The sequence below is a fragment of the Penicillium bovifimosum genome (genome assembly GCF_028826915.1).
Source record: "Penicillium bovifimosum strain IBT 22155 chromosome Unknown utg000005l_segment0_segment0, whole genome shotgun sequence".
Lineage (NCBI taxonomy): Eukaryota > Fungi > Ascomycota > Eurotiomycetes > Eurotiales > Aspergillaceae > Penicillium > Penicillium bovifimosum.
In genome coordinates, this window is record NW_026622714.1 from 1,905,303 (window position 1) to 1,929,232 (window position 23,930).

At 49.6% G+C, this 23,930-nt stretch overlaps 9 protein-coding genes across 9 annotated transcripts; 4 read left to right on the top strand and 5 right to left on the bottom strand.

The window, feature by feature from the left end:
* Positions 1-3,381: 3,381 nt before the first annotated feature.
* N7515_005891 (Zn(II)2Cys6 transcription factor) lies at positions 3,382-5,553 on the top strand (the record flags this gene model as incomplete). The annotated part of the gene is made up of 3 exons (XM_056666635.1): positions 3,382-3,499; positions 3,597-3,797; positions 3,854-5,553. The coding sequence occupies 3 exons, from the start codon at positions 3,382-3,384 to the stop codon at positions 5,551-5,553; spliced, it is 2,019 nt and encodes a 672-aa protein (XP_056520231.1).
* A 746-nt stretch (positions 5,554-6,299) lies between these two features.
* N7515_005892 (uncharacterized protein) lies at positions 6,300-6,659 on the bottom strand (the record flags this gene model as incomplete). The annotated part of the gene is made up of 1 exon (XM_056666636.1): positions 6,300-6,659. The coding sequence occupies one exon, from the start codon at positions 6,657-6,659 to the stop codon at positions 6,300-6,302; it is 360 nt and encodes a 119-aa protein (XP_056520232.1).
* A 657-nt stretch (positions 6,660-7,316) lies between these two features.
* On the top strand, positions 7,317-7,595 carry N7515_005893 (uncharacterized protein; the record flags this gene model as incomplete). The annotated part of the gene is made up of 1 exon (XM_056666637.1): positions 7,317-7,595. One exon carries the CDS (start codon positions 7,317-7,319, stop codon positions 7,593-7,595), a length of 279 nt encoding a protein of 92 aa, XP_056520233.1.
* A 761-nt stretch (positions 7,596-8,356) lies between these two features.
* On the top strand, positions 8,357-8,931 carry N7515_005894 (uncharacterized protein; the record flags this gene model as incomplete). Its single annotated transcript, XM_056666638.1, has 2 exons — positions 8,357-8,536; positions 8,575-8,931. The coding sequence occupies 2 exons, from the start codon at positions 8,357-8,359 to the stop codon at positions 8,929-8,931; spliced, it is 537 nt and encodes a 178-aa protein (XP_056520234.1).
* A 5,315-nt stretch (positions 8,932-14,246) lies between these two features.
* N7515_005895 (uncharacterized protein) lies at positions 14,247-15,433 on the top strand (the record flags this gene model as incomplete). Its single annotated transcript, XM_056666639.1, has 2 exons — positions 14,247-15,018; positions 15,075-15,433. 2 exons carry the CDS (start codon positions 14,247-14,249, stop codon positions 15,431-15,433), a joined length of 1,131 nt encoding a protein of 376 aa, XP_056520235.1.
* A 453-nt stretch (positions 15,434-15,886) lies between these two features.
* On the bottom strand, positions 15,887-16,648 carry N7515_005896 (putative secretory component protein shr3; the record flags this gene model as incomplete). The annotated part of the gene is made up of 2 exons (XM_056666640.1): positions 15,887-16,497; positions 16,603-16,648. The coding sequence occupies 2 exons, from the start codon at positions 16,646-16,648 to the stop codon at positions 15,887-15,889; spliced, it is 657 nt and encodes a 218-aa protein (XP_056520236.1).
* A 287-nt stretch (positions 16,649-16,935) lies between these two features.
* On the bottom strand, positions 16,936-19,266 carry rim8 (pH response protein PalF; the record flags this gene model as incomplete). Its single annotated transcript, XM_056666641.1, has 2 exons — positions 16,936-18,744; positions 18,805-19,266. 2 exons carry the CDS (start codon positions 19,264-19,266, stop codon positions 16,936-16,938), a joined length of 2,271 nt encoding a protein of 756 aa, XP_056520237.1.
* A 982-nt stretch (positions 19,267-20,248) lies between these two features.
* On the bottom strand, positions 20,249-20,971 carry N7515_005898 (putative GAJ protein; the record flags this gene model as incomplete). Its single annotated transcript, XM_056666642.1, has 1 exon — positions 20,249-20,971. One exon carries the CDS (start codon positions 20,969-20,971, stop codon positions 20,249-20,251), a length of 723 nt encoding a protein of 240 aa, XP_056520238.1.
* A 963-nt stretch (positions 20,972-21,934) lies between these two features.
* Positions 21,935-23,720, bottom strand: N7515_005899 (uncharacterized protein; the record flags this gene model as incomplete). The annotated part of the gene is made up of 2 exons (XM_056666643.1): positions 21,935-23,172; positions 23,228-23,720. The coding sequence occupies 2 exons, from the start codon at positions 23,718-23,720 to the stop codon at positions 21,935-21,937; spliced, it is 1,731 nt and encodes a 576-aa protein (XP_056520239.1).
* Positions 23,721-23,930: the final 210 nt, after the last annotated feature.

A 23,930-nucleotide genomic window follows, 5' to 3' on the forward strand; every position in this document is an offset into this window, starting at 1 on the left:
AAAGGGGGTTGTTGGCATGCCTTTTCTCGAAAAAGAAATACTCACTATGTTGAGCCGACAAGTTGACACGGAACTAGCTCTCCAAGCTTGCATGGGCCCGGATGTCACTGCGAATCCCAGTCCACCGTTCCTAAATTATTTCACATGAGAATAATTAGCGAGCTTTCTGCCCAGTTCGTCATGGGGGGATGTGGATCGGAGAGTGATGTACCTAAGTAAGGAAACCGTCACGCAATCACCCGCAAGTACCCATCCGGCCATCACACTGCAGATTAATATGCCTTCGGCCTGTCTTACTCTCTACAACCTCCGAGGTTTTTTTTAGTTCTTTCGGTAATTAGAGTGCTTTATATGTCCCCTTCGCTTGCTCATATGGAGGCAAAAACGAACCAAATTCAGCAGCTGCCTGGGTGAATACTAGAAATTATGTCTGTGCAAGTATGATGGGACTTAACTATGTAGAAGCTCATAACTAGTGATAGACAGAATATACAAGGTAGGTATTCCGTGTTTGATCTGTCCTCTAGCTGTGGCTATCCGTATTCTCGATCTCGTAAACTCAGAAGCAGTCACTGTCACAATCAAGCGACAATTTCAAACTACTAGCCTCGGGCACAAATATGTAGATTCCCATTTTCCTTGCTTCACACATGATCTCTCAGTTTCCACAAAATCAAGAGCTGCTCGGTAGTGCTTTGTTCAAATGGTTTATCATCATCATTTATGTGGTCGTCCGTTAGCCGGCCCGCCGAACGTGCTTTTATCGCGAGCGTACAGGTCCGCATCGAAATCATTCAGTAATACAATTGCCATGTTTGCTTTCAGCGCATGATAGGGCAATAGCAGCTTCGTGCAGAGCCACGTATCAATTCTTCTCCGGAGAAGTGTTCTTTGAAGCTGACGTTCATTCGTTGTTACTCGAGTTGCAACTTCCAATAATTCCTTCTGACGGCAATACGGCAACCCCTTATCATCGATGTGGAAATGAAGAGATGTTAATATTGAAGGTACGTATCACATCCTCGTGTCCAGTATGCACGTGTTCGGGACCGAAGTATTTGGGACCATGTGACGACTTCTGGTCCGTGTCTACCATGTGAATTCATTTATGCACATTCTGCCAGCTGATTGGCTTGTACCTTGCCGCCACACATTGCGTATCTCGGGATCTTTTGGCAACAATGTACCTCGTGGGTATGAAGTTAGTATTAGATTGCTTAATGTTTCCTTCAGTCTGATGACGATACTTGATATATTAAGCGGATAGAAGAGCATTTCATATAACACGATTCTCGAATATCGAATTTCCAGAAGAAGGATAATTACTCGCACATATCAATAGTGGTGAACAGTTGGCAGTTCGACTTAAGTATGCATTGCATTCTATCTAAGACTCTAATGGAAACTATGAATCTGATTTGTTTTGCCTTCTTTCGAGTATACTCTGGCACAATGCGACGGTACAGTGTCTCACAGGTACCTGCAGAAATGATACACAACAAAAGTAGTTGAATTTCGGGTCGGTGCAAAGTGACACAAGGCCTTGACGCAACTCGCAATTCGGCTTTCCGACTGATCAGTGCCATATTGTGAACTGTCCCTCCGTGGCCTGTTGCACAATGGGCAATTCGTGCATCGTCATTCTGATCTAAATTAAGGACACAAACAATCATGGCTAATTTGCGTAGTTCCAAATTTAGATGAGTTCTCAATATTAGTTAGAGTTGAGTATTACCGATTGGGAGTTTGTATAATTAGTGCAATTCAGAAGTTTGTACCATCCGGACTAATAGTAGTATGAGCATTGTATGCACCTGGCTGATCTCCCCGCAGAATTGATGCTAATTATGGCTCTTATCCATGATTTGGCTACTAATTATGAGAAGATCGGAATGTAAATTTCCCTAATTATGCCGCATCTAAGTATTAATAGAACTTTGGTAGGATTTCTGCTCCATTGATCTATCCGAAAAAGGAAATCATTTGCTAAGTCAGTGTCGAGAATAGTACAAATAGCATTGATTAAGGCGCGTAAAGTAGCACAAATTAAGGACACTTTGGTGATGTGCCCTTATCACAGTCCGAGCGTCCAGCTTGGCAGATTAGTGCTCCACTTCTGGCCGGCCCGCCCCCACGGTTGGCTGGGAGTCCACCGTTCTGCACGACACCGAGCACACTAAAATCTGGTCTGTCTTAGGGCTTGAAGCCAATGAACCAATAGCGAGCTGAGGATGGAAGCTTGGCATGCAAGAGCTGCTTCTTCATCACAGACCAAATCTGCACCGTCTTCACCAACGATTGATCCCTCAGCCAATACCATCCAGTTTGCTCCAAATCTTCCTACTCCTTCTGGTCTAGGGTGAGATTAGCCTGACTCGAAAGGATACACTGATGGCCTATCATTTCTGGGTGTCCATTTCTCTCACTCATACCAACCAACCTCTAACCCCGCTTTTTCACAGTACGCAGAAGCAATCTGAATTATCCGAGGGCAGTTTGGTAAATCATGGTGCATGAATGCTGGTAGACATGTTGGTAGACTTGGGATAATTTGAATATCTTCCGCTCTCCATCTGCAGCTGAAGGTAATATCTTGACTGGTTGAAAATCTCTATCCTAAAAAAGCAAAAGTCAACCGAGATTATGGTCAAGAGCCTATCAGCATCGGGATGTACCGTACCTACCGTTGCTCGAAGTGGTAAGGGAGGTGCTTGAAAGGTCGTGATTGCCCCGAAGGAGTTGGGTACTAGCAGGGATTAGTCGCAGGTCCACTGTAACTCTCGTGCATCATGGGGACCCCAGTCAGCCTACCAGAGACGACATCTGGTAACTGCAGACGCCACTAGAGAGGATCGTCCCTGGCTACTTGTCGTCCGTCACCCGTCGTGATTGCACCCCTGTCACGTCCCAAATTTAGTTTGAGGACCGGACCAACAACCCGTGCGTTCCAACTGATTTGCTGCTGGGGTTGTATTCCCCACTCGATGTTCGCATATTCTTCCGGCTCGAACTAGGCTTCTCTACCGCTTCCAACAAATTTAGAAGCATGCAGGTCACGGCTGCTGATCGAAGCTCAGACATATAACTCGCCGCATCCGAGATCTCGAAATGAAAGATCTCTTTTGAAACCGTCTCGAAGCAGTGTGTTTCCCAGCCTTCGTTTCCTTTCCCCCATCACCTCTCCTTAATAAAGTGGACAAGCTGCCGGTTCAGCTTTACCATTGCGCCGTCTGTTTAGTTGCGAATAAGGTGGCTGGTCCTCCTCATCGACAATATTTATTCTTTCATCGGCCGCGCCGCTCCCAAATTAGTTCCATCGCTTTGGTCATTGATTGATCGTTTCTCGTCATCAATACTGGATATTGGGATATTATCGCGAAAATGCCAATTTCTAAGTCTTCCGGTGGTTCGACAACCAGCACGAGCTCCTCTTCTGCGGAGAAGTCTCTCAACGGGCAAGTGGATAAATCTGGACGAATGCACAAAAGATCGCGGTCAGGTATGAGCGTCCACCTTCACTGCATACTTTATGAATTCTTTTTTTGTTTTTCAGTTGACCTTGACTCGTAAATCGCTGACATAGAGAATTTCCATAGGTTGCTTTACCTGCCGTTTACGAAGGAAAAAGTGCGATGAAGGCCACCCCGCCTGCAAATCCTGCGCGAACCTATGTATCAGATGCGAATATAAACGACCCACATGGTGGGGCAATGCGGAGCAAAGGAGACAACAGAAGGAACGGATCAAGACAAAGATAAAGCAGACCAAGTCTCTGGAGCGAAGTGGTTCCCTTCAAGGTTCGTCCAGTCGTTGAATTCACTTTCGCCCTGTTGACTTCTAACATTCATCCCAGACCATATGAACCGCGTTCTGTCATCGCCAAGCTCCGCAGAACACGACTTTAGCCGCCCAATATATGCCGGGAAATATGACTCCAGTTTCGCAGCACACTTCTCGACTCCTGGATTCGTGACGATACCTTACCAGCATTATCCCTACGAAGTTGATGTCAAAACCGAACGCCAAACATTTGTAAACGATGTACCTCTGCGACATGACTCTTCGGTTTCAACCTTCAATACTATGGGGCCACCACAACTGCACGCCACACTTCCCACTTTTGAGTCAGACGAGTGGTTCCAAGAGGAATGTTTTGATTCTTCCCGTCATTTCTCCCAGATAGACCCAGCCCTAGACGCCTCAGGTATGGGCCAAATGCAGGCCTCACTACAAGCTAATATCCCCGTTGACGACTATGACCGGCCGCTTCTGGATCATTTCGTGGATAATGTTCTGCGCATGATTTTCCCTATTTTGGAGATACACCAACGGGGCTCCGCACGAGCCCGGTCCATTCTTCAGTCCCTGGAGACGAACAAGTCCTATCTCCATTGCTGTCTAAGTGTGGCCGCCATTCATCTCAAGACAACAAGTAGATTGAATGGCGAACAGATCGATCACGACATTATGCGCCATCGTTATGAAGCTATCTCCGAGCTATGCCAAGCGCTGAACAGGGACTCCGAGCACGAACGTATTCTTGATGCGACCCTCGCCATGATCTTCTTCCATTGCTCAGTTGGAGCACCCGATGATTATCTTCCCGATATTCCCTGGAACGACCATTTCCAGGCTGTGACCAACTTGGTTAGCAGGCTCGATTTGACCAACCAGGTAGTCGCCTGTGGACCTATGTACACAGTACCCCCCTTCACCATGTCATTGACCACCTGGATCGATATTTTGGGTGCAACTATGCTTGGAAAAACTCCCCAATTCGCCCACTCCTATCGCTCTAAGCACCTAAGTGGAACATCTTCTGGTCTCAGGGAACTCATGGGTTGCGATGACCGTGTTATGTATCTTATCTCCGAGATTGCCTGCCTCGAATCGCTGAAGATGGAGGGTCGCGTTGACTCTATCACTGTTTGCACGCATGTGTCCGCTTTGGGCAGCCAATTGGAATACACCGAAGACCCCGATCCAACCCTGCAAAGCCCCTACTCACCGGGAACTGGCGCAATCCGTCCCGAGGCAGTGACCAAGACAATGACTGCCATCTTCCGCATTGCCGCCAGGCTCTACCTGTGCAGCCTCGTTCCCGGAGCCGACCGCAACCAGGCCAGCACCATCAATCTCGTCAATGCCCTCACCGATGCACTACCTTTCATCCCAGCAGGACCTTACGGGTTCGACCGTTCTCTTGTTTGGCCGCTACTCATCGCTGGCGCCTTCTCTACCCCCTCTAGCCCATTCCGTCAGGTCCTGGAAGACCGTGTGACGGCTTTGGGAGACCTCGCCGAGCTGGGCAGTATTGGTCGCATGTATCAATTGCTGAATGAGTACTGGCGGTTAACCGATGACCCTGTCAGCCCGTCCTTCCCGTCGGGAGAAACCGAGCTTGACGGGGAATATCAACCCGTGGAGTTGAGCCAGGATGCGGCTTCCACTGCTCCTCCGCCTTTGTCGCCTGGAATGCGGGAAATCAAGAGGCAGCAGGTTCACTGGCGGGATGTCATGAACCGAAATGGGTGGCGCTATCTCCTGATTTAAATAATGTTGGAAGGCCTCGCGACTTGTGGAAAATTTCAAGGGCCAGCCTCCTGTGGGCTCACGTTTTGAAGTGGTCGGTGAGACATACTGGCTTCTCATGCCAGGTGAAGATGACATGACTGGTGATCGCATATACTATTGAGATGGGCAAAGCGTTGGTGTTTTTATTTTCTGGGCGTTTTGGATTTGCGTCGAACTATATCCCCTGACTGTCCTTTTTGTTGTTTTGATGGATTTTACGGGTGTTGCCTTGGTGGTTAAGTAGGCCGAGGTGAACTTTCCATTCTATAAACTCCTGTCTATTTCTCCCACATTCAGTCTATAGAAACTTGGAATTCAATTGGTTTCCCGATCCTGGAACTTATGCTTCATTCGAGCGTGTTGGAGAGATAGCTTCATTTCTCAGGCCATCGCTTAACTGTTTGTTCGTAGGCAAAAGTCTTATAACTAGATAGCATCTGTTGAGAATTGTGGATCATTCATGTATATACGCTAGTCTAGATTTGCCTTAGCGGATGTCGAGATTTTCCCGCTTGGCAAGCGAGACACATAGTGTCTCGTTCCGGCTGAGTTTCCTTCTCCTTTGATCAACTCAAATCAACTCATTCATCTTTTATGATATTCATTACGATTGGTTCCCCTTGGCTCCTCTAGATTCCATCACATGTACTTCCATTGTAGCTCTTACTTCACAGACACGCCACTGGGGTCCAAGTTACTGTCGGGTCCAGCAGCTCTGGCGTCAGTCAAGAATTCGGAGAGACCGCAGGTTTCCGCTGCCACAGCTGAGGACCCGACAGTAACTTGGACCCCAGTGGCGTGTCGTCATGCTCAAGGAGGTACAACCCGTACATCTCTTTGCATATTGCCACTGGTCCTTCAGCTGTCACGATTCCAGGCAGCTCACTTGTAAAGAAGAAACCATTCTTCTTGATCTCCGAAACGGAGATAATATTCGTTGCGAAGTGGGGGGCGTGCCACACGTCCGAGATCGTAGCCCACCGAGCGGCGCCGCTCGTGGGGTCTCTCACGACAATTCGTGCAGTTCCGCATCCCTCTGCCATCGCAGATCCGTCTCCAGTCGCTATCTCAGTAACACCTTCCATTGTAGCTCTTACTTCACAGCATCTTTCTCCAGTTCTGGCATTACTGGTTTTACTCTAAGTCATTGTCTCATATTTCCGGAAGCGAGAATGACTCTTGGCTAGCGTCTCCAGCACCCTTTTGCATCTCAGACACCAGGCTAGGAAACAGTTTATCCCACTGCAATGGACCATGAGATACCTGCTGGAAAGAGGCGGTGTTACATCTCTGATGCCAGTAGACCAAAACAAACTTTGTACAAGGCAAGGGCAAGCGCCCGACTCTCAACTCATAAGAGACGAGATGGCATCGGTTCGTGTCAGTAGCTCCTGCATCACAGTGTGGATTCGTTTCATGATATAGCAGCTTATCGCTGGCAATTTTGTCCTCAGCCAGCAGGGGAAGCTTATAGTTAAATTTATGGACGTGGGCGGTAACAAGTGTGTAGTAAGTGGCAGGTAGGTATACAATCTCTAGAACCAAGGATTCTCCGATACTCATTGTACTGATTGAATGAAGCTTGAGATGTAAATCGAGTCCTCGCCACGGCAACTAGAGAGATCGTTCGAAGACCAAGTTCAAACGGCGGCCGGCATCACTTAGAGCTTACTGTAGGTAGGCATATACTGCACATCTTGTATCCGCCAACTGATCACTGATCCACAGAGTATCATTGGACAATGACTGAAGCAACTGGCACAGCGATTGATGAAACAATTGCTATGTCTCCCTTCAATATTGCTCCGAGAGATGCTTCGGAAAGCTCACGACCAACTAAGACTCAGTCGATTGTACAATGGCGAACCGCCAGTTTTAACAATGCCGCGCGCTGTCAGACCAGCGAACCAAGAGGGATGATAACCCGCAAGTGTACGGTTGCTGAAGAAACCAAGCCGCCGGTTGACGCCTCAGGTCGCGTGGGCCATATTTCGGGGACCGAGGCGGACGCACGCTTCTGATTCAGGAGGCGCGCGGCCGATGGTTTCAGATCTCCCAGGGTCCATGTTCATAAGTGAAGCGGTTATAATCTGAAATCGCTTGTGTACCTATATAACGAGACTTCACAGTCTTCTCTGGTGACTTTTATTCATCCTTGGTCACTTTCGTTCCATCATCTTGTTTTCGTCAGGCATATTCACCTCTCATTTATATTCTAGTCAAGTGCTGGTCGCTTGCATACGTCTCTCATTCAAACCACGGCATCGTTGAGGCTTACATATTCCGGTTGGGGGCGAATCCTTTCACTTTGCTCAGCCCCCTCGATTAATATTGAGGCCTGACAGCAAGACTGGTGAGTGTTCGAAAGACTCGGTCCTTCGGGGCCAAATCTACGATTGGCCACGCTAACCCGCTTCGAGTCCAACGCCCACTCGTGTATTGATCGATACATTACATTACAGTATTATCGTTACTGTTTCGTACAATACCGCCCACCTTTCTTGTCCTACACGGCCCATATAGAAAAAGATCTCCTCCGCCCTCCTGAGTCTTTAATCCTTGGTAAGACTTATTTGTTCCCCTCCGGCACTGTGCTCTTGATCATTATCCTGACCTTTGTCTCCGACCATTTAAAGTCTTCTGAGAATACGCGAGTACCCTGCCCTCGCCCTGCAAACGTCCTGTGCTTGGGCCACAAGTACATCCGCCTACTTGAAGCAATCTGCCCCGTTCTTATTCTTGCGCTCTTTTCCTCCAACTTTTCAATATTGCTATACGCAAGATGCCGGCCCCAAAGCCTGATCTTCCTCCACTGAAGACACCAAAATCCTTCACATTCCCCTCGGAACTACATAAGGAGTCCAAGACCCTCACCGTCGATGACATCAAACGCGAAGATGGAAGCGCAACACCTATCACACCCCCACTGGCATATACGGACTTCCTCAATGCACTTACGCCGGTATTCACAAGTCCAGTCAGCGCTGGAATGTTTCCAAGATTTTCGGCGGAAAAATGCGACCGGTCACCAATTTCCCAGCCGTCTACTACAACGAGTCCCTCAGAGTTGGTGGGGAAATCGCTCGAGTCGCCAGCTACGCCAGCTATATCTCTCCCGCCTCCATCTCCGCGCACTTCGAAATCAGCCAAAGCCCCACCCGCGTTAAGACGACTCAGAATCCCCCAGTCACTAAAGTCATTTTCGTCAAGGGACTCCCCAAAAACTGCCACTCCGTGCAGCGCAACTCCATACAGCGCAAGCCCTTACAGCGCGACACCATGGAGCGCACTCCCGCGCAGCGCGACCAGTCTTCGGTCACCTTTCTCGCCATCGGATTGGAAACTCCGATATCTTGAAGCGCCGCGAAGCGCAACTACGAAAGCCGTCAGTGTAAGACAGGTGGTGACTCGCACGGTCACATACAAGCGTACCCCGCTTGATCCCCCTCCCAAGGGGAAGAGACGCAAGACTCAAGAATGTCGAGATGCTTAAGCTGGTATCTTGCTCTCCATTCGTGATACGCGGCTGTTAATTTCTGAGTTTGGATTATATGTTCAGTTTACGATGATGTCTTTGCAACATGTTCCTTCATTTCGCAAATGATTTCTCGAAAACTATTGAATAATGACGCAAGCTATGAGTCGCACCTGGATGGTTCGATTCTGGCATCTTCATTACTCAGTTCCGTTGTGGAAGTGAACGTCATGATTGTCTTACAAGCGCCAGGATGAAGGCGAAATCGGAAAGACGGAGTTGGTTGGGTCTGATTTTGGTCATTGCGGCGTTCTTGTTCTATTTTTGTCTGTTCTCTTAATGTTTTGACGACATGGCCAAACTGGGTTTAGGAAACAAGGGGATGCGGTTTGGGCTGTCTATTTTGTCTTGACTCTTTTGTATCTGGCGTACGAATTGGCCATTGGTCCAGTCCGGTAGCATTGGCGGCGAATATATTGTGGCGCATTCGGGCCTTACCATAGTTCTTTAACCTGTTCTCATATAACATATCATGGGAAGACTTCCTGGAAGGCTGTTCTCTACATAGTAAGGTCCATTACCAACACCGCGGTTGACTCACAGCTAGAATACTCTTATGGCATACCTAGTTATGGAGGGCCTTGACAGTTAGTCGGACGTCATGCACCCGTTTGGGTAGGAGATCCGGGCCTAGATTGTAAGGCGGATAAACCCCTGCTCGAGGTTCTCCTATCCTGAGCCAGTCCATGATCAACAACTCATCATCGCTTAGGTACGTCTAATGAAGTCCACGTGTCGAGTACATTTGATGGTAGCTAATGACGGAACAGGAAAAGCCAACAAAAGCCCCCAACGTTCCCGGGGAACGGGGAAGAAATCCTACTGGGATTCGCGTTTACATGCTGGTCCCGAGGCCTAGGGGAAGGATCTTTAGCGTGTCCACTGAATCTCGGAGATTTAAGTATGATGTATCCGAAAGATCTTTGACATACACCCATATACATCCATCGAGATTATCAGAACACACAGTCCTGTGTATTGAGATTCTAGGATTTTTGATTCGAATTGACCGAGCGTGCTACACGAACATAGGCTGATATCAGCGCATGAACTCTCCGCATTGACACCAACAATTGCTCCAGTTACGATGCTTAATCCTCTTCCGAGGTTGAGTTTGTGGCTTTCCTTCGCTAATACGCCGCCCCCAGATCCTGGCGCTACGAAAGAGAATTGACATTTCCTAAAGAAGTCTTTGAACAGCTTGTTGAGCGTTGGAGGAAGATTCCAACAGACCGGATATAGTTGGTGGCGTGTGTAGCTTTGTCCTAACCTTTCAATATTGAGGCTGAGTGCGCTAAGCGGCTCAACTTGCTTCTCCCAAATCAGCCCTATTGGGACCGCCACTATCTTGCACCATACAACAAACAAGTCTTACGCGCCAATGGGGTAATGGCTGACTCAAAGGATCGTAGGTGCCTAGAATGAGGCTCAGTGCGCCTTACCGTGTCTGATTATACTGGTAGTATCTACCATCGTCCGGTATCTGAGCCATGACTCTAATCGGATGTCTGCATGTATTTCCTGGCAGTACACAATAATGGAATAGTACCATTGCCTCAGTACTGACCCCATATTCTGGCATGCCTGTGCGGTATCAGAGGCATAATCGCATGTATCCATTGTAAACACATGTTTTTCCCTTAGTTAGAACTGACACGTCTATGATCGTTACCTAGCTTAGCTGACAGTGTGCATCAGATCATTTCGTCAGTGCCCCGCCTTTTCGTGGAAACGATACTGGCTAGTTCGAGAATCTTACACTCGATGTATCCAAGTTGCCCCTCCAATTACATACGCAGGTGACAGGGTAGGTATATCAGGTAGGTAACTATTGCATGTATGCATGTAGGAGTGTGAGCAGGTTTGTGTATGCGATTAATACGGCGTATGGTATTCGCCTTATGCCGCGTATCAGAGCAAGTTTCAAAAATACCGAAGTATACATCAGCGTTTGCATGTTATTACTTCGATACAGATCTCGTGTTCGCGCTTTGACTCTAATAACTTAATTCTATAGAATCTAGATATTTCATAAACGACGGAATTATTTTTGAACCAACTCATGGCCATTATCAATTGACTTAATGGTGTAGACCGAAATTACATCCTACCCAAGTCTGTGATACGAACCGGGTGTCTAGCTGTATTGATTCATACAATTACGTAGCACATGATCTTCACACACCTGGACAATCACAAGCCTCAAAAGCTATCTCCTCTTCACACAACCTAAAGCAGGTGATGAGGTCTGTTATGACTGACCATTGAGCACGCATAGGGGCCCATTCAGCCTTCATTTCGGGGCAACTTGCGCACTGTTCTATGTCCGGCAGTAAACCCGGTGATATCCCTGCGATCTTTTAAGCGCCCACGCTATTCCAGATTAGCACTAGTGCATCCGTGGTCGCGGGCCAGACACCCGTCGAGCCCCGCTACGGACCATGGTTGGTTCCGTGAGCCTCTTGTGGACCCACTGTGGGGTGTTTAGCTTCACACCTGGACTTCTTGTCTAGTGTACCATGGGAAGAGATCTCCTATTACACTTCGCGATTTTGGGTAATCTTAAATATGGGGTTGAAAACCTTAATATACATAAGACAGCACCAGGCGCTAGTCAGCTAGGTGATATATGTACATTGTGGTCATGTCACCTACTCAGTACTAGGAACGGATAAGAAGTGAATTTTCTGCTCGGGTTAGTACGTCCATCCAAGGCGAGGTAGATGTTAGGTAGCAACGAGATAATAACTGATTGACCCAAAATATGGTGTGGCATCATGCAGTACCCTTGCAAAGACAGTAGTGTGAAGATACTTTTATTAGATGCTTGGTGCTCCACTTCGACTGTGTTTTGGGCATAGAGGAATGAGTTGACCAATTAGCAAGTGCAAATAGCCGCTGTTTATGCATGTGCCCCGAATATACGGCTGCCTTTGAGGTTTGCCGGATCACAGACCTCGGGACGTACCTCCCATGCTAAGCTAGTGTTCTAATTTTGCTCAGTGATGGATGGTTATTTTTGGAACCAAAGTGTCGGGATATCAATCTCAAGATATTGTTGAGATCTCCTACATGATATAGAACGGAATGGCTTCCTACCAGAACATTATCAGATTATAATGTCTTAGCTCAAGCCTCAGTCGAATGGGTATCAGACTTCCGTTCGTCTATTCCAATCGCAACACAACCGCACCTGTTGTTCCGTCTTCTTGCAGCATGGTATATTGATTGAAGTAAAGACGAGAGCGCGCGGAGACTCCGTAGCTTTCCTTCTTCGGTATCTTCTCCTGCTCGACGTTGCATGGGGATCCATTTCCACGTTTCGCAATCGGCCTAAATTCCTGCCAATTAAAATGTGAAACGCCTTCTTGTCCCCATATCTCATTGAGAGGACATCTACAGTGGAGTCACCTTCCGCTTCATGGGTAGTCAGGATAAAGGTCCACTGTTCTAACAATAGCTCTCCATGCAGCTGTTATGCTTAACTTCTCATCGGTGGAGACCAATTTCCTGCTCAGCAGCTGGTTGAGCAAGGCTCTTGTTAACTTCATAGGCTGAGCAGCAAGGGTAACACATCTTCAAAGCGCCCACTATCTGTGCCTTTGGTCAGTCGATCTCCGCGCCTGTGTCTATACTTAGTCCCAGAAGCATTGTCACATCGTCTATCCCCCTGACTAGCTTCGAGGGCGTCGTGCTTGCTAAACTTAGCAACACCGGGTCCATTGCTTGCATATCGTCTGCCCTATGCGCCAGTACCTACATCTCGACCGAGTATCTATATCCCTCTTCTTGATGATCACACTAATCAGATCGCTCAGCTATGAATAGCTTGCGCTTTCACATCCGCTAGTGTCCTATCCCCTCAATGAAAACGGTTATCCCGTCGCTGGTTTCCTCTTTGTGCAACTGGGTGATCAATCTACAGGCTGATGATGGTCGAACTACGTGATAGCGCTGCAAGTTCACAGGCTTCGCAGGCTCATCCTTTCCTGAACTGTATGTTCTCCTTGACGCTCGTCTTCTAAATATACTCCTGGTATGTATTTCTCCACGCTGAAAGGCATCTTTCATCGTCTTGTATCATACAGTATGATACCCATACCATTGTTGACTCGAATGAAGCTCTAACATGAGATACCAAGTCTAATTTAAGAACAGACTTGCCGACGACATGCATGCGCGTTTGCTTAGGGTCGCGAAGTGTTGCAATGGAGCGACGTCAGCTATACTCCATATCCTCTGGGTGACGATCATTGTCAACACCAGACGAGGTGCCGAAGTAGATCTGCTTTACGGTCAGGCCTTGAACGCAGACTTAGTGTTTGCGATGAATGAGTACCCGTGTTTTTTGTCACTCGTTCATGGCCACAACAATCTCTCGTACTAACTCAATGCTTCTTAGGACAATAGATATCCTATGTTATGTCGTTGAATGAGCTCATCCGTCTTCACGATCATAGATCAATTCTATCACATCTACAAACGATCAAGACTTTTGATTGGCAGTGGATATAAATAGCCACAGCCACATTCTATGCATGACTGCGGGGTCTATCACACCGGACGTTTTGTGGCTCCTGACACGGGCCTCAAGAATGATCTATTTTTATAGAGCGCGTCTTCCTTTGAGAGGGATTTCATGAAGATCAGTCGGATCCTTAAGACATAAAAGGTTCGCACCTCAATGACTGATCATACAGAAAAGTCCATGGCGATTGATACTTTCGCCAACTGGTGCAGCTGATGTTCTAAATTTAGAGGCGGGGAACAAAGCGCCTGGTGATGCGATGTGATGCGATTGATCTTCTGTAACATGCCCCTGTAGCGAGCCAGCGAATTACGAACAGAATATTGCCCTCGGCGGAAGTCGGTTAGAGTGTTTTTCCCACTCAAAGCGGGCTGGCAAAAGAAGAGTAGGCACCATAGAGGGAATCCCCAAAAATCCCGTGATCGACCCGCCTAAAGCCCTTCGTCCCTCTTTGCAGATTCACTCCTATTCCACCCAAAGACTGCATCTCCTGTCTTCCTGTCTGTTAAGCCGTGCGTCGCTCTAGCACGCCCCCCACCAAGTCCACTGAGTCCATATTCTGTAATCCAAATCCCGGGACGGTATCTCTTCTCCGACCCCTCCACAGTCATGGCTCAAGCAACCCCCACCTTCACACCGGACAGTGAATTCGCCGAGCTCGAGACCCCTCAGGACACAAAGGGTGGAAGCCTCTCAATTACTGCATTAGCCCGGTTTGAATTTGAAGCGGGCAAAGGAAATGATGGCACTAAAATCTTGATGATTGAATGGGAGGACGACGATCTCACTCGATCCATGGCCGATGGGTCGTGGCACGTCTCCTGGGCTGGAAAGACTTCGGTGCTACCCGCCGATGACCGACCTAGTGATAGCCTACGTCGCTTCTACTTCTTACTTCCCCCCAATTCCACTATTCCTCCTGTCGTCACCGTCCACTACGAGCCGCGGTCAGCCCAGTCAGACGAGACAGATTCAAACGCCCCTCCACCCAAGCCGCGAGATACCCTCAGACTCAACCCCCTCCCCGCTATATTCCCCCCCGAATTGGGCGCGACAGGACGTGCGGCAGGAAAGAAAGGCGTTTTGCATACAATCTGGGCAAAGAAGCGCCTGCGCGTTTTGGAACAGGAGATCGAGGCCGAGTCCCGCAACAATGTGGAGGGAATTGCGCTGCACATGGCCCTCAGCGAGAAGGAATGGATTGAGGAGAATTTCGGCCTGACCACGCGCGCCGTCGACTCCGTGTCCAGCAGCCATGAATCCTCCGTTTACCCCACAGGGCCCGCGACTCCCGTGTCACCCATCAGCGGAAGGAAGCTGACCGACAAGCTTAAAGGCTTGAAACTGCAAACAAGTGAGAAGGACCTGTCGGCGAATGGAGGTATGTCCAAGTAACGCCCTTAATTCGCCTTTTCGCAGATGCTGATATATTTACAGGCTCGTGTCGTGATACTGCCCATCTTCTTTCGCCTCAATCCCCCGATGTTGCCGTGTCGTTCCGCTCGTTCCGTGACGTCGCTCATAGACACATTCACTCCATGCCAACGCCAGATACCAACCCCACCCCAACACCAGACTCTCACATCAATCCCTCTGGCCCCGAATCACTCAAGCCGGTTGCGGTCTTCCCACCCTCAGATTTACAGGAGGCTCAGCAAAACAGTGGTCCCACTGGATTCTCAGCGATGGTTGGAATCTCACGCACCGCGAGCAATGATTCCGGCGAGGAATTGTTCGCCAAAGCCTTGAGCCCACGCTCACCTGATCTGCCCCGGAGCCCATTCTCGTTCTGTTGAATTTCAACATCTCATGCATGGTATGGTATCATACCACCCTTTCACGACTACGCGCGATGATTCCCCTTCTGCGATGCCATCCCATATGTTTACACTACATGCATCTTATGGTCATTGGCTGTTATTCTTATTCCCTCAATACGCTTCAAATGCATATAGTTTATTCCTGCATTTTAGTCTGCTGTCTTACTCTTGATATGGCCGTGCCATACCATTTCAATGGGCCCCATATGTACATGAATCAAACTCAAGCTTCACACTCGACATTAAGGGTGCGAAGGCGTCTGCGATAAATTCTCTTTCGCGGGAGTGAATCCCTGTTTGCGTAGGCGTCTAGAAGTAGAGTAACAGCTACCAAGCAAAGCAAAGTAATCGGACACACCACCCAACCACCCAGTGCGTCTATATCCCATAGACCAACACGAAATCAAAACAAAAGAACCTAAACAACATTCAATTGCTCTTCTTCCGCGAACTCCCCTGACGACCAACCTTCCCAGCGGTCGCAGTCGACGAACCAGTCGCACCAGCCTCACCCTCCTTCTCCCCCTTCTTCCCCTTCGCAAACGACTCATCCTCCTGCGCATCCTTCCTCTCCGCATACCACTGCCCAGCCTGCAAAACCAAAATACCGACCAGCACAAGCGCCAGAATCGTATTACTAGCAGAAAGAACCTTAAGCGAATCCTCTCGTCCAAGGATACGGTCCTTCTCCTCTGGATTAGTCGCCAGCTCAGCGCCGTAGCGACCAGCCGAGGCCAGACGCAGTCCCTTGACGATGTTGGCGATGTAGACGGTCACGCCGCACATGTAGAGGACGAGCGAGGCGCCGTCGAAGAGCATGTTTGATTCGGAGGGTTTGTAGAGCTTTGTGAGGAGGCCGGCTAGACCGAGGAAGATTACGATGTGCAGGATGCGTGGGATGAGTGGGGGCGAGGCGTGCAGGAAGCGGAGGTGCGCTTCTAGGTAGTCATAGTGTGCCTCTGGGGTCAGGACTGTTGACCAGAGGATGGGGTAGTCGTAGGGGAAGAGGGAGAAGATTATGCCCAGGAAGAAGCAGGTTGCTGGGTTGGGAGAAAGGTTAGTTTCGTTTGGAGGTCTCGTGGCCTCTTCGTCCCGATAGGGTCCGGGGAGAGTTGGGGTTGGCACAATGCGAATGGTGGACTTACGGCAGACGATGAGGAAGGTCGCGAACGACCCGCTTTTGAAGGCCATTGTGATGGGAGATCGCAAATGGTCTGTGAGGTGTGAGGGAGGTGGGAATTGACCAGGGGCGAAGGTCTATCAATCGCTAAGCGGGTGCCAAGCCTCCCAGGAAGATAAGGCCGCCATTGCCCGCCAATTTCCGTTTCTTAGCTTTTACCGAGACATTAAATGAGAACGAGGAATTCGCTTTGGCTAAATTGTATGATACAGAGTTCAACGCCTATCGCGCCGTTTCATAATATAAATGCGAATAGTGGTATCTTCCAAATCCCCCCGTAAATGCAAACGTAACAATGTCATCGCTGATACCGAGGCAACGACTCGTCAGCATGCGCCGTCCCACCGACTAACTGGTCGTCCTCATCGAAGACGGGCGCACTGGGCCCAACACTGGACTCCGGTTCCTGATGCTCATCTTGGGGTCCGCTTGCCTGCGCCTCAAGTCGCTGACGCTCGAGCTCTTGTTTATCGTCGACTGAGACACGTGGTTCACTTGGCCCGGCGGAGCCATTTACAACGACAGTCTGCAGGGACTCTGCAGAGCGGACTGCATGCGGCCTGCCGTTTGGTTCTGTCGAAGGCACATGCTGATAATCTTGGAGATGATGATCATCCGGCAGGACCGGCGCTGTCGGAACGTCCCTGAATGCAGTTGATGGTCCTGCCTCATCTTCCTCCGGTGGCTGGCTAGGTAAGAGAGCCTCTTCGTGGCGTCGTACCCGTGTTTTCTCGTCAACGGGTTCCTCCTCGACTTCGGGAGGAGCAATCATGGGGTCCATTGGCTGGAAACGTTCAGGATACTCTTCCGGGTACTCTGCCCAATCGGCCCGCTCGGGGAAATAATCTTCATGTGTCCCATTTTCAGTATGATAGTTGTGCATGGGACTGGCCTCTGGCCACTCCTCCCCATCCACTGGATTAATCATCATTGTAGACGTGGGGGGCGCTGTTTGCGACGTTGTCGATTGGCCAGCCGTAGACAATGTACGTTTTGAAGTTTTTCTTCGTTGTGAATCGCGCGTCCCAACGACGACTTCGAATGCCACTGAAATCACACCCTTCTCACGGCGGATCGAATCCGTGTCCAATATGTTGCCGGCCCAGTTGGCTGTGACGCCGCTTGAATCGGCCGGATTGAGAACTTGTCCGCTGGGCGAAAAAGTGGTACCGCCGGAGACCATGTTGAAACGCGGGATGAAGCGATCTGGTGAAGTGATTTTGCCTCGCAGGTCGGTTACAACTTCCACATAATACCGAAAATTGATCATGGCTCCCGGCACGCGCGTGATAGTCGGGAATGTATCTTCCGGTATCCGAATTGAAGTTTTTACAATGGCAGTCATGGTGTTGGGATCAACAACCAATGGGGCAAATGTCTGTGACAAATCTTTGCGAAAAGTGCTTGTTGTCCGACTTGTTCCCAGCGTAAGTCCCCCAAGTCCAGTCCGTGAGCGAGGGTAGACGTCTTCGTAGACCGGTTTCTTCCCGGCCACAGTAGTACCAATGGGAATTGCGGGATGAAGGTCAATGCGACCTTGACGATATAAAGTGATCACGATTCCATGCGCACTGCGCACTTGCTTATTATGGTTGATTGTGACTGTGACGGGTAAGGTATCACCCGGGAGCACGCCGGCGCGCAGAAGCTCAGCCTTTGCAGTGATGGTTTTATCTGAGAGAGATGGGGTCACACTGCCACCTTCGCTATTCTGACCACCCGTGCTTGCGGATGAACTGGGATCACAAGTGATTCGAAAGCTTTGACTGCTTTCGCTGGGCGGACTGGATGAGCTGACGTTGCTTGGAGAAGGGCTCAGCGGTGGTCTGGTATCTACAGAAGGTGCCGCGCCGCTTATTGGAGTATCAACCGAGGATGTGTCGGGTGCTGCAGTTGCATCGGAACTTGTTGACTTGGCTTTTCCCTTCGATTTCGAGCGCTTTGAGATCGGCTCCAGTGTGACAATGCGCGCCCTGGGGGCAGGAAATGGCGCTATGTCGATGTTTTCTAGAATATTGACTCGTCTGCGGCAGGTGAGGGTAGGGTTCATGGTAGTCGGTCGAGTGAGGGTGGAGGTAAGCGAGTAGCCAATGGTCCCGCGTTCGAACTGTAGTTTCCCGTTAGTTTAGCATGTTGATACACAGAAGTGGGCATTGAGTAAACGAACATTGATGCTGCTAGGAAGCGCATAAGGAGGAAGCCCCATCTCAAATCGAAACTTGTAGATGCCCTCTTTCAAACGTCCATCGCCACAAAGCACAACCTCGTCCTCGAACAACGTTGCTAACCCATTGCCCAGGTATTCTGCACCACGTCGGCCCCTCCCAGGTCCTAAGAACCCCAAGTCGGGCGTTGTTTCTCCTGCCGGAGTCGCATTCTTAAACACCTTGACGTAGCCATGAAGGCATACGACGATATGTGTGATGCGAACCGGTCGCACGACGGTCACAACGACAGTGCCTTTTATAACGTCACCGGGGAAATATGAGCGCCATGGGTCATCCGGATCGATGTAAAAGTCGGTAATGCCTCGATTTCGTTGGCCGAGCGGAGAGCGAAACTTGGACAGGAGAGAGTTGCGATTCCGACTGGCGGGCAAGGTGGGTTGAGTGGAAGGTTTGGCGGACATGACACACGGCCGCTATTTACTGCATTTATATAAGACAGCGTGGCAGAGGTAGGGGGAGAGAGAGGGAATGGTAGATTAAACCCGCTTTGGCGATCGGACGGACAGACCGGTAGTCTCTGGGACAGTACGGAATGGCGGGGAATGGTCGGACGGGCCAGTAGGCAATCTGTCTATGTCTAGGGATCCGATCGAGCGACACGATAAGTAGATTGTCCTGTCGAAAGTCTGACGTTGAGGCCCGGTACACCGGACACGGTCTGGTTCCAAACGTCGACAGAATGTATCCTTAATCACGCGCGAAGAGATTCCCCGGGTCCAAAGTGAGGAATGGGAATTATGATCGAGAGCCACTATAACACATTGTTTCTTGTGGCATCGAAGCGCGAGGCGGTATTTTGACCGTACCCCCCCAGGCAATCGTGGCTCGCAGGATCAGGCCGTAAGATAAGGGAGAGGATATGCGAGTCGGGAGGAATGTCAGATTCGAGAAGCACCAATGGGCCAGTATGACTAGATGCTGTGGCTTGCAGTCTAGAATCCAGAACGGAGTCGGGGGAGTGCAGAGGGTGAGCGGCGCGACTGGAGGGCGCGCGGGCTAGAGGAATGTGGGACTCGAGAATGTACGATCCAGGAAGAGGCGATCGGAGGGAGGGGGGGTATATATGGGAGTATGTAAAAGAGGAGGGGAGGGGGGTTTTGATTAAATATGTGACAACAAAGAGAGAGATGGAAGAGAGGGAAGAGAAGTCGGGAGTTTACGATAAGCCTTCCGGGGGGGCGGAGAAGGTAACCCAAGCGGACTTTCCATTCGCGTGTTGCACGGTCAAGCTTCTCTTGGTGGCTCAACTAGTCTCCCCTTTCTCTTTGGTGTTTCACACCTTTCTTTTCTGCTTCTCCAGCTAAAAACATAAGCTTTTCTTAACATACAGATCTTTTCTCGGCTCTTTGCCTTTCGCTCCTTTCGCTCCCCTCCTATTGGTAGTTATTCTAGGTCTCGGAGTCCCTCTCCTTCCACATACTCGTCTCCATAGCATTCGCGCAATACCCCATCGACAAGTTCTCGATCTCCACCAGCTAGTTTGCGCAAGTACTCCTCAAGAATGTAAATATTATCGGTCCACTGTAGCGCCTGCTCCCGGAACCCCGCTAGCTCATCTTGTAGCTGCTCCACACCCTTGTTGTTGAGCGAATCGAGGGGTCCGGAGAGTTGGGCCTCCGTAATCCGTACCCGATGGACGGTCGCCTGAAGCTCGGCTTTCTTGGCCATAAGAACTTCCCTTTCATGCGCCTCATCATTGTCCTCCCCTCGACGCAGAGTCTCAGCAGCCAAAGCTGCTTCTGCATCGGCACAAGACTTGCGAACTTTTTCCAACTCTGTGCGCACTTGGGCCAATCGACGCTCTTGGTCAATCTTCTCATCACTATTGAAACTCCAGTACCAGTTTCCACTGCCAATCTTCTCCACTCGTAGTTTACCGTCGTCGGTTAGTGCTTGAATGTATTCCTTGACTTGGATGCCGTTGATGGATGCAACTGAGGGTAGCATCTTTTCGAGATCCTTGAGCGTGTGACAGGTCCCGGTGCCGCGAAGATGAGCCAATATTAGCTCCTGTTTCACGCTTTTGGACAATTTAGGCGGCTGGTAAGAAGGCGTCAGTGGTCCTGGATGAACCCGGACCAAGACCATGTCAAGGCCACGTACCATCTTGTAAACTCGTTGAATAATCAAATGCCTTTTTCATGAAAAAGCTTAACACTCCAACCTTTCCTCATGGAGCGAATGTGAGACAGCTAAGCATTTGTTGGTGGAGGCGCAGGTTGAATGACAGGGAGCCAAGTCAGCGGTTCCCGACATCTGCAGGCTTATCCGTCACGCAAACACAAACTCTTACCTCAGGGACAAGCTCACCTTACATACTGTGCTTACATTACTGACGGGGCCTTTCTTCTGGTAAAAGCTTTCATTAATTACTCTGCGACATAACACTGCGCATGTAGCCTATGAATACAGCAAGTCTGGCCGTGAGCAGATGAAACCCAAACCTCATCTTATCTACAAGACTCATTTCAGCCAATTCTTGGAAAGTTTAGTTGGGCTTTTTACTCCGAGTGGGACAAAGATTTGCCGCAATGAAACCGAGCCTCATGGCAACATGTTGCGCCGCCAAAGTTGAAGCAAGACTACTGCAGGTCACACAGCATATCAAGTTGCCTTGAATGGCGAAACGGCTCGTGACAATCACGCAAGCCGACGTATGGTTTGATCACCGCATATGGCCTTTCCTGGATCCCTAGGTGTATGATCACATTTGGGATATCGGTGTAGCGGAAGGCGCACAGGAAGGCGCAGCACCCCTGTTGTCATACTGCGCAAGTCTGACTGTCCCTCCCTGCAGGGCCGGTAGAATTCATCGGGAACTCCACGGCTGAGTGGAACGGAGAGCGACGGCGAGTAGTTGACTGCACCAGCTAAGAAAGCTAATCCTGAGTGTTGAACAGATTCGAAGGGAGATGAGGATTTACGAGGAAATTCTACTGTGATTCCTGTAATGTTGATGTAATATTTACTGGCCGGTCAGAAGAAACCCCACAGGGGTATCTATCAGAGCTCTCTGAACCTGCGATTGCCGTAGACCCGGCTATCAAGCATATGCACAATGAATTGATCTCATGCTGACCAGTTGAGCACCAGATCAAAGATGTCATAATTCCTCCAGCGTTTGGCTTTCGCCTTGCTTCCGTCGTTCACCCGTTTCGACATGATCACAGGAATGTCTTGCTCACTCAGGCCTCCATGAGACCGCAATGGATGGCCTCTCAAGCCGGAGAGATCATGATTGGCTTTAGAACTACCAATAACGGCATGTGGCTTGGAAATTACCACAATGTCCGCCTCTCGGTCCAGGGGCATCTCGTATCTTTGGGCGGCAACCGGGCCGCTGAGCGCAAGCTCTACATCCGGGAGCGACTCGCAGAATGATATGACGGATTGAAGTTGCGAGATGTCCTTCAAATAGACCCGCACAAACGAGCCGAGTGCTCCGTGGTGTCGAACGAACGGATCAGTGATGGGACAAATGACTCTAGAAGCATTCGGCCCAAACTCGGCGTTCAAAACATCCTCCAAGAAGATGACGTTAGGCTCCCCTGCCTCATTCGACTTGTTACTCATGCCATGGTCACCAGTGACGCCGATAACGGGAGCTAGAGTTGCGAGCCTCTGTAAGCACTCATCAATTGCGCTCAGGAAGCTGTCAGCCTCTGGGCTACCGGGCTCGTGCTTGTGCTGGATGTAATCAGACAATGTCAAATACAAAATGTCTGATCTTTTTTCTTCCAGCAGCTTGATGCCCGCGTCGAGCACAAACAGAGACAGGTCACTGGAGTATTGACTAGGCGCAGGGCGACCGAGCCACTGTTCCACGTCGGAGATTCCGTTCTCTTCCAGGGTACAATCTGCTGCCTTTTCTGAAGAAAAGCATATAGCCCCTTTCAAGCCATGTGCAAGAATCCTGCGTAATTTATCTTTCGCAGTAATAGCAGCGACTCTTACACCGCGCCGAGACATTTGTTCCAGCAACGTTGAGCCACGGAGCAAGGAGTCGTCGGTTATCATCTTGGCCTCACCTGTCTTTCGGTCCAGGAAGAAGTTCCCGGCAATTCCATGCGCTGAGGGTGGTGCACCGGTAATGATAGACACATTGTTCGGGTTGGTGAAAGAGGGCATACAACTCTTAGCAGTGGCGTGGAATCCATGGACAAGGAATTTCCTAAACGTGGGCAGAAGACCTTTCTCAATTCCGGATTTCAAGTAGTCTGGATCAAAGCCGTCGATGCAGATCACGACTGTCGGTTGTGTTGGCAAGTTGTACGTCTTTGAATGGAGTGTGAATTTTGACCGGGATTCTAAATGGTTCAGTGTCTATTGATTTGCTAAACAATTACAACAGAAAGCACTCACTTATCAAGCATTGGTACGCCAGTTCCTCGTATGCCTCCAATGGAGGTACTTCACAGCCGGGCTCTTTCGCAAGTTCAACACATCGCCTAACAGCAAGCTTTGCCTCGAGTAAAGGATCATGCTGCGCCTCGCGGACCTGGTCCTGACCAACTAATTTGCACACCTTCTCGCTGAACCCAATCTCGCGCAGGAAAGTTTCTCCCAAAATCTCGTGGCTCTGCCTTCCGATATACTGGCCGTCGGGGATGAATCGTCCGATATCGTGGAAAAGAGCAGCCAGAATAACCTCGAGGTCATCACCATGCGTGGGGGACTGTGTAGCAAGATGTGCACATTGTAGCGAGTGTTCTAGTTGAGTCACCTGCTCGCCGAGGTATTTACTTTGACCCTGTGATTCCAAAAGCTGGAACAGCGTTCTAACGGTTGCTCGTGTGTGTTCTTCGACCGAGGCGAGAGGCTCTTTGGCCTGCGGGACCGCAATTTTCAGATGCATTTTGCTGATTATCGTGGAGATATCTTCATCAATCCAGCCTTGCCAGGAGGCGGTATTAAATAGTATAAGATCATTGCAGCGCCGGTTATTCGCGCAGATTTTCACGCAGATTTTCAAGATTTCACGTCATCAGACCATACCCCTCGATTATGAGAGGATGTTGAGCCAATCGTGTTCATTCCATTGGGGGACCCCGTGGGTCTGTGCGTT